This window comes from Pongo pygmaeus, chromosome 20 (assembly GCF_028885625.2).
Source record: "Pongo pygmaeus isolate AG05252 chromosome 20, NHGRI_mPonPyg2-v2.0_pri, whole genome shotgun sequence".
Classification (NCBI taxonomy): domain Eukaryota; kingdom Metazoa; phylum Chordata; class Mammalia; order Primates; family Hominidae; genus Pongo; species Pongo pygmaeus.
In genome coordinates this window covers 14297865-14307282 of record NC_072393.2, presented here as the reverse complement: position 1 = coordinate 14307282, position 9418 = coordinate 14297865, and the positions used below count along the sequence as shown (strand labels likewise).

The 9418-nt window shown below is 57.2% G+C and overlaps 1 protein-coding gene across 1 annotated transcript; it reads left to right on the top strand.

Moving 5' to 3' along the window:
- The first annotated feature begins 574 nt into the window (after positions 1 to 574).
- PALM3 (paralemmin 3) lies at positions 575 to 9372 on the top strand. The gene is made up of 7 exons (XM_054461730.2): positions 575 to 712; positions 3524 to 3572; positions 5272 to 5352; positions 5908 to 6050; positions 6199 to 6283; positions 7294 to 7339; positions 7478 to 9372. Exons 1-7 carry the CDS (start codon positions 672 to 674, stop codon positions 9133 to 9135), a joined length of 2103 nt encoding a protein of 700 aa, XP_054317705.2. The 5' UTR covers positions 575 to 671; the 3' UTR covers positions 9136 to 9372.
- Positions 9373 to 9418: the final 46 nt, after the last annotated feature.

The following is a 9418-nucleotide window of genomic DNA, read 5'->3' as shown; positions in this document are numbered from 1 at the left end:
CACGCATGCACCACTGCGCCTGGCCTCAAAAAATAATTTTAAAAAATGTTATCTGCCAGGTGTGGTGGCTCATGCCTGTACTCCCAGCACTTTGAGAAGCCAAGGCGTGAGGATTGTTTAAGCCCCGGAGTCTGAAACTGCAGTGAGCTATGATCGCACTACTGCATTTCAGCCTGGGCAACAGAGTAAGACCCCCATCTCTAAAAAAATAAAACAGTCTCCAGCCTGTGTGCTATGCAATGGTGCTCTCGTGTGGGTGAGTCTTGGCCGGCAGTCAGACTCAAGATGATTGGGGTGCCAAGTAGAAATGCCATTCTCTGGTGGCAGGGGGAGTCAGCGACTCAGTACTCTCACCCCCATGCTTGACCACGCGTGTGTGAAAGCGTGTTTTCCGGGAGGCAGCTGAGTGCAACAAAGAGGCCAGAGGCTGGTGAATAATTTATCAGGACAGCTGATAGTACCTCCCCAGAACTGCCCTCCAGCCCCCAGCCCCCCTCTTTGGTGTGCCTCCCGCCTCCCTGGCCCAAACCCGCTGGACCAGCTCTCCCGGTGCCCGCCCGCAGCACCCCCCCCCCACTCCAGGCAGCCAAGTCACAGCCTCCGGGGCACCTTCAGGCAAGTGGGTGGTGGGTCCAGAACTCGGAGACCAGAAAGTGAACTTCTGGGCAGAGATGGCCCTGCAGAGCCAGGTGTGGTCTCTGGCCACACCCATGTAAGTGTCTGGGAGGTCAGGGGGCTGGTGGGCAGGGCCTTGGGAGGGGCTCATGGGGGATGCTGGCCTTGTCTGGGAGCCAGGAGCTCCACTGGCCTCTCCTAAGGGGACCTGGGGAGTGGAGGGGGTGGCCAGCCAACCCCATAGGCTCGTCAATGTCACCCTTCCTTAAAGAGTCATGGGGTGGGAGAGAGATATAGGCTCCCCCTGCCCTTTCCTCTTCGGGGATTTTCCGCTGCCAGGGCTGAGAACCCAAAGTCCAGCCAGGGGGTGGGGCTATTGCTGTGGTGCGGGCAGTGGGGAAGGTCAGGGTCACTGGGTTCCACGTTTTGCCTCTAGAATCACCCCCTCAGTGTCCAAGGTGGGAGAAAAGTCTTGAGATCCAACAGAAGTTAAAAGCTCCCAGCCTGAGAAAGACAATGGCAACATTGCAAGGATGACCTCCTTCATGAAAAGGCCACCAACTCTTGCGGGTGGCCAGAAGCCCGGGCCGCCTACGTTGTTCTTCCAGAGTTAGTTAGAGATAAGCAAGACGGAATGGGGTGTGTGAAGTCTTTTCACAGCTGAGGGGTGAGAGCTTTTTAAGGTTAAAAGGGTAGAGGGGGCTTCAGAGGTTTGGAAAGAGTTTTGGAAAAGGGGCTTCCCCCCACACTAGGGACCCCAGTTCGGTTCCTCACCCTTGTAGGTCCTCCATTGCATTATTCACCAACTACAAACCTGGTTGCTTAGCAATGGGAACCTGATCCCCCCCAGCAAGGAAGAGGCAGGGAGATTATATCTTGGGGGTGGTACATGAGACCACGGGACTTCAGCCCTCCCCCAGGAGCAAACCTATAAGCACAGAATCTGGGCTTCCTTTGGGATATCTTGCAAAGCATGACTTCGTGGCCGGGCACGGTGGCTCACGCCTGTAATCCCAGCAATTTGGGAGGCCGAGGCGGGCAGATCACTTGAGGTCAGGAGTTCGAGACCAGCCTGGCCAGTATGGTGAAACCCCGTCTGTACTAGAAATACAAAAATTAGCCGGGCTTGGTGGTGCACGCCTGTAATCTCAGCTACTCAGGAGGCTGAGGCAGGAGAATCGCTTGAACCCAGGAAGCGGAGGTTGCAGTGAGCTGAGATTGAGCCATTGCACTCCAGCCTGGGCGACAGAGCGAGACTCCAACTCAAAAAAAAAAAAAAAAAAGAGCATGACTTCAATTCCTGGCCCCAAACAGCATTCAGGGTCTCCAGGCTGATCTCTTACCTACCTTGATGGGGGTTCCTAGACCTGCACCCCCGCCCCCTCACCAGCTGTGTTCTCAGTATTTTGGATCTGACAGCTTCAAGTTCTGATCTTGGCTCCATGACCTTGGACACTGCTGCCACTTCTCAGAACCTCAGTTTTCCCATCCATAAAATGGACACATTCATATAGCTTACCTCCTAGAGTCGTTGGGAGGATTCAATGAATTACATTGCACCTGGCATGTGTTATGGGCTAGCTAATGGTTGGTTGATTTTGTTCTTAGCTGGAATGTCAACTCAGCAAAGAGTTGACTCCACTGTGTCATGATAGAGGCAGGGAGGGGGAGGCAGAGGTGGCTGTGGGAACCCAGCGGAAACCCCATAGGGCACTTAGAACACTATATGCTATATATAGTATATATATATATATCATATATATAGCACTATAAGTGCTATTATGCCTTCACGTTGTGGCCGCAGAAGATCTGGGAGGTCCTAGCTGGAGTTCGGGCAATGAGGCTTACCCAGTAGGGTGACTGTTCAAATTAATAAATGTTTGAGGGTTTGATCAGCGCCCGTCCATGCCGGGTGGTGGAGATGACAGGCAGAGACATCGCTTTCTAGATACTGGCCTGTGACACATGGTCAACATAGCGACATAGGCAGGGGTGCCCAATGCATGTCTGTGTTGATAAGGTTGGTGTGACACTGACTGCCCCCTAATCATCTTGCAGTATGACAGTCACCCTCCAGCTTCCAGGGGGAGCGTAAGTGGGTCCAGAGGCCACTCTGGAAGCTGAGAAGTAGAGATGTTTTGAGGAAGACAACGACAGGGGAATCTCGAGTTAAACCTTAAATGGCAAGTCCCCCTCCTCCCAGCTCAGAGTCCAGTCCTAGGCAGAGTAACCCAGTGATCCTTGTCCCCAGGGAGGGGGGTTAGCAAGTGGAGGAGGCAGCTCTGGAGTTACCATGGCAACAGTGGGAGGGCCACAGACTCGCTTACCCCCTCAGCGCTTGAGAAATTCTGGGTAGGAGCTGAGGTCCAGAGAGGGCGTGGGACTGGGAAGAGAAAGAGGCACACAGCCTGTTAGGGGCCTGGTGGCATTTGAGAGTTTCTGCACGTCAGACTGGAGATGGTTATTATAATTAATCATACATATTATTCATCATGGAATTATATAAATTATGATTATTCATAAACAATGGGACAATTTTTGTAGCACTGTATCCTAAGCTTTTCCCTGCATGAATAGCTCCTTGCAAGGGTCCTCTGAGATCGGGGGTGGCGAGGACAGGGTGGTCAAGCTATTCCTACCCATCTTACAGATGAGGAAACTGAGGCTGAGAGAGGCAAAGCCAGATTTAGGAAGGGCTTTAGCCTCACCAGTCATGGTCACTGCTCAGTTCCCCTCCCAAGACCCTCGCTCCCCGCCCAGACTCTTCCCAGGTGCAAAGGGGAAACAGAGGCAAAGTGCTGGGCTCGGGGCAATTTCCCTACTGCTCAGGGATCTTGGCCAAGAGAGGGGTGTTCAAGACGGGTGCGGTCTCTGGGAGCCCCTCGAAGCCCCTGCCCTCTCCCAACAGGCCCATGGCGGAGAGCTCCCTCTACCGGCAGCGGCTAGAAGTAATCGCTGTAAGTGACGCCCTCCCCGCGCCCTGGGCATCCCCAAACTTTCCCCCATGCTCCCTCCTCCTCTCTCCGTCATCTCTGCGGAGAGCGCCCTCAGCTCCAGCCCCGCCCAGGGCTCCCCACACCAATTCTCAGCCCTCTCTGCCCCCCAGTTCCTGTCTGGTCACTACCACCCTCAGAATGGGGACTTGTGGCTCCCACACTTCCAGAGTCTGCATCGTCTATGCCTCATTCCTGAACCTCAGCCTCCCAAAAACCCCATGCCTGAGCCGCATCTCTCGGACCGCCGTTTATCAGACCGCTATCTCTCAAATCTCCCTACCTCGGAGCCCCCATCCTGACAGTCCTTCCTTGGGAACTTTCATCCCTGACTTCCTGGTCTCTCTGGACTCCCGCATCTCTGGGTCTGGTTACCATCAGAGTGGTAACTCTGATCCTATCTCTGTCCTGCATCCTTCCCTCCTCCATCTCCCTGAACCCCAACTTTCCGCACCCACTTACATACCTCATCTATCCATACCTCCACCTCTGTACCCCATATTTCTGACCCCTATCTCTGTATCCCATCTCCCTGATCCCCACCTCTACACCTCAGTATCTCTGGACCCCGTGGCTGCACTCCCATCTCACTACTCACTAGCATCCTTCTTTTGATCCCCATCTCTGCACCCCATCTCGCTGGACCCCCATGGCTGCACCCCCATTTTGGATCCCCATCTCACTGGCACGCTCCTTTTTATTCCCCATCTATGGAACCCCATCTCCCTGCACCCTATCTCTCTATATCCCACTTCTGTACCCTATCTCTCCAAACTCAACTTCTATACCCCAGCTATCTGCACCCCACTTCTGTACCCCATCTCACTGTACCCCACTTCTGTACCCCATCTCTCTGCACCCCCACCTCTGCACCCCATCTCTCTAGATTCCATGTCTACACTCCATTACTCTGGGCTCCCATGGCTGCATCCCCATTTCGGACCCCCCATCTCACTAGCACCCTCCCCTCCTTTTTTCTTTTTTTGAGACGGAGTCTCGCTCTGTCGCCCAGGCTGGAGTGCAGTGGCGCGATCTCCGCTCACTGCAACCTCCGCCTCCCGGGTTCAAGAGATTCTCCCGCCTCAGCCTCCCCGGTAGCTGGGATTACAGGCGCGCGCCACCACGCCCAGCTAATTTTTGTATTTTTAGTAGAGCCGGGTTTTCACCATGTTGGCCAGGGTAGGCTAGAACTCCTGACCTCAAGCGATCTGTCCGCCTCGGCCTCCCAAAGTCCCGGGATTACAGGCGTGAGCCACCGCATCCAGCCGCACCCTCTCTTTGATCCCCATTTCTCTTAACCTCGTATCTCGGAGCTCCCCAGCTCTGCCCCTCCCCCGATAGCTGTCCCAAGGCCCCACCCTCTACACCCCCCCATCCACAGACCCCCATTGGGCGCGGGCGAGGCCTCCGCAGCATCCCGGGCGCGGCCGGCCCCGCCCCCGCCCCGCCCCCCCACCCTCCGCCCGCCGCTGAGTCAGCGCCTCCGCAGCCCCCTCCCCGCCCTGGGTGCAGACCCGTGCTGGGCCGCCCCCGCCGGGCTCGCTGCCTCGGGAGCCCCGGGAGCTCCGGGGAGCCCCGCGGAGGAGGGAGGGGAAAGGGAGGGAAGAGGAGGTGGTGGAGGCCGCGCCCGGCCGGCGGGCAGCTCCGGGTCCTCTGTGCGCAGGAGAAGCGGCGGCTGCAGGAAGAGATCCGCGCCGCGCGCCGGGAGCTGGAGGAGGAGAAACTCCGCGTGGAGCGTCTCAAGGTTGGGGGCGGGCAGGGGCGCCTGCCTAGCCTGGGGAATGAAGTGGGGGGTGTCTGTGCGAGTCGGTTTGGGGGACGATAGGAGCCTCTGTCCAATTTTGGGGGGGAGCGGGCAGTTGGGGGCGTTGGTTCCAGCTTGGCCGGGGCGGGGGATGTCTTTCCCAGCCTGGGAGGGACAGGGACGAAGTGAGGTGGTCATGGGGACATTTGTTCCATTTGGGGAAAAGTCTGGGACAGTGATGCTGTTTGTCCCAATTTGGGGGAGATGGAGAGGAGCTGAAGTCCAGCTTTGGGGTAGGGAGGGGCCAGTAGGGAGGGACATTGATTTCATTTTGGAAGTGCCCGTTTCATTTTGGAAGGGTTTGGAACAAGGGATGTCTGCCCACTTGCAGCGTTGGGGGGCACTGTGGCCATGTATCCCAGCCTGATGTGTGTCGCATCTAAGTGGTTGTGAGGAGGTGATAAGATACCTGCCCAGCCTGCAGAGGTCGGGAGGGGACTTTACATGGACCGGGGTAGTCTATATGCCCAGCCCCAACTCCCTTCCCCTGCCCAGAGGAAGTCTCTCCGGGAACGTTGGCTAATGGATGGGGCAGCTGCAGTGCCAGAGCCATCTGAAGACCCCACCTCGAAGGACCCCCAGTCACCCGAGGGCCAGGCTCAGGCCCGAATCCGGAACCTGGAAGACAGTTTGTTCACGTGAGTGGAGACCTGCTATCTCTGCCCGAACCCTGCCCCAGCTGGGTGAGATCGAGATCCTGGGCACATTCCAAGGAGGTGGTAGCTTGAGCCTAGGAGCCCAAGGAGTGTGGGGGCCCAGCTCCTAGCAGCCCTCTCTCTTCTTCAGACTCCAGTCCCAGCTGCAGCTGTTGCAAAGTGCGTCCACAGGTGCCCAGCACATGCCCTCAGGCAGGCCCAGCTGGCGCAGACAGGTGAGGGGGGTGATCTGGGGAGTGGGATGGGGGGGCGTGGCCAGCAGGCCTCAAAGCAGGACATGGAATCAGGAATGCACCTTTCTCCAAGGGCAGCCTGACCACTAGGTCTGCATTCAGATCCGCTTCCCACTTTTACTTTGCTCTGTGGTCTTGGCAGGTCAATTTCCTTTCCCAAGCCTTAGTTTCCCCATCTCTAAAATGGGAATAACAACAGTATAGGCCGGGCATGGTGGCTCATGCCTGTAATCCCAGCACTTTGGGAGGCCGAGGTGGGCGGATCACTTAAGGTTAGGAATTGGAGACCAGCCTGGCCAACATGGTGAAACCCCGTCTCTACTAAAAACACAAAAATTAGCTCGGTATGGTGGTGTGTCCCTGTAGTCCCAGCTACTGGGGAGGTTGAGGCAGGAGAATCACTTGAACCCTGGAGACAGAGGTTGCAGTGAGCTGAGATCACACCACTGCACTTCACCCTGGGTGACAGAGTGAGACTCTGTCTCAAAAAAACAAAAAGTAGCTGGGCATGCTGGCAGGCGCCTGTAGTCCCAGCTACTAGGGAGGCTGAGACAGGGAAATCGCTTGAAACCAGGAGGCAGAGGTTGCAGTGAGCCGAGATTATGCCACTGCACTCCAGCCTGGGCGACACAGCAAGACTCCATCTCAAAAAAAAAAAATTAATTTGTATTTATGTTGATTGGAATGCAAGTGCCAAAAACAAAAGGCTTAAGTGTTCCTTGTCCATGGTAACCAGTAATTGGCAAAGTAGGCCCCTAATACAGATTGGCTATGGGAATGCAGTATTGTTTAAGCACCTACTGTGTGCAAGGCCCTGGAACATAGGGCAATAAGATAGATGAGGAAGGCAGAGGTACAGTGTGGAGTTTGATCCTGAAGGTAATAGAGAGCCATTGAGGGTATTTGGGGGTGGTGGGGTGGGAGCCTAGCATGCAGGGAGGCTGGAGGTGGGGATGAGGGCCAGCCTGACTATGTCTCTGCCATCTCTGCAGGGTCACCGTCCTCTCTCCCAGTCCATTGTCGAGGCAGTTTCTGTAGGTAAGTGTGGGAGCCCCTAGGTCTGGGGGTCAGGTCACCCCAGAGCCTGGGTGTGAGAGGGTGACTCAAGGGGAGTGTGGATGGCAGTCCTTTTGTTCCATCTTAACCGTCTTCCCTTTTGTCCTCTGACTCCCCCAGGCCAGACTGATCTGAACAAGAGAGCCTCCCTGCCAGCCGGACTAGTGGGCACGCCTCCAGAGTCCCCTTCTGAGCCCAGGGAGGATGTCATGGGGTTTCTGCCAGCCCCGAGGCAGGTCCCCAGGGCAGCAGGGGACTCCTCAGAAGCCAACGGCCCATGCCCCAGCCCCATCCCCACTCCAGAGCAGGGGCTAAGTCAGAGGGCGGTGCCATCTGAAGGGCAGGTGGGCGAGGCCAAAGGAGGGGGCGTAGTGAGCGTGGTGTGGGAAGGGCTGAGGGCCACAGACGACTGTGCCACAGGGGCCACGGGCCCCGAGCTGGAGGCTAAGGTGGAGGAAGTGGTGCTGGAAGCCATTGGAGACAGGAAGGGAGCTGGTAGCCTGGAGCTCCCGGCCTGGGTAAAGGAGGAGAGGGGCATCGTGGAGGTGGTCTGGGAGGGGGTGGGCGGCAGCGATGCAGAGGCGGTGGGGGAGGTAGGCACGGTCCCTGAGGTCGTGCAGACCAGCTTGCCTAGGCTCCAGGAGAGATTAGAGGCAGCAGCTTCCATAGAAGGGGAAGATGTGCCCCGGGGCAGCCCTGAGGGTGACGGGCAGGGAGGCTCTGGAGGAGAGGAGGGATCCTTCATTTGGGTGGAGAGAGTGACTCTCAGTGAAGAGTGGGAGGAGCTGCTGGTGGAGGGGTTGGAAGGGCCCGAGGTGGCAGGGAGGGAGAGAGGAGATGAAAGCCCGCTGGGGGCCGAGGGGGCCGAGACGGGAGGAGGCGAGGAGACCTGGGAGGCAGAGAAGAGAAAAGCGGAAGAATCCATGGGAGTAGGAAGTGAGGAAAAGCCAGGGACAGGGAGGGATGGAGCGGAGATGTCGCCGGTGGTAGAGAGGAAAGGAGGAGAGAAGAAGTTGGAGCTGGAGAGCAGAGGAGGTGCAGAAAAGCTGGGAACAGAGAGGGAAGGAGTTGAGGAACCACTGGGCGTAGAGAGAAAAGCTGAGGGACATTTGAGGGCAGAGAAGGAAGGAGATGAGGAAAAGCGAGGGGCAGAGGAGGAGGAAGTAGAAGAACCATTGGGAGTAGAGAAGAAAGGAGGTGAGGAAGAGCCAGAGGCAACCGAAGAACCACTGGAGGCAGAGAGAAAGGGAGGGGAGGAGACACTGGAGGCAGAGAGAAAGGGAGGGGAGGAGACACTGGAGGCAGAGAAAAGGGGAGGTGAGGAATCATTGGAGACAGAGAAGACCCAAGGGACCGAGGGAGATCTGAATCTAGAACAACAGGGGTCCAGGGAAGGAAGTGAATCCCAGGCAGAGGAGGTGAATGAGGCAGGGCCTCCCCTTGAGGCTAACACGGAGACAAGGCCAGAGGAGGAAGGACCCCAGCCCCAGGAGAAGCCAGTAGGAGCCCCGGAGGAGGAAGGAGTGAAGCCCCAAACCGCTGCTGAGGGCCAAGGCCCCTTGGGGGATGCCACACCCCTTCTGGCAGAGACCCCAGCCCCAGAGCAGCCCACCGAATGCCAGCCACTGCTTCAGGGGGAGGGGCCCAGCGCCAACCCCAGTGCCCACCCTGTACCCACCTATGCGCCTGCCCAGCAGCCTGAGCCATCTGCGCCCACCGAGGGTGAAGAGGCAAGCGGCCCTAAGCAAAAGACGTGCCAGTGTTGTGAGGTCATGTGAACCCACGCCCCTCCACCCCATGTCCAGCTCCTCTCACAGCTACCTCGGCCTCTTGGCACCCAGAAGAGGGTCCCAGGTGCAGACAGGGTACCACAGGACTGGCCGTGGCACCTGGGAGCCAGCTAGCCTGCACATCCACCTACACCTGGGCTTCCAGACCCCTTGCCCACTGCCTGTGACCCTGGCCTCCTTCTGCGATGAAGCCTTTATACTTGAAAATAAAACGTGAAAGCACTCAAGATGGCTTGAATGTGTGTGTAGTCAGCACAGAATCACAGCATCA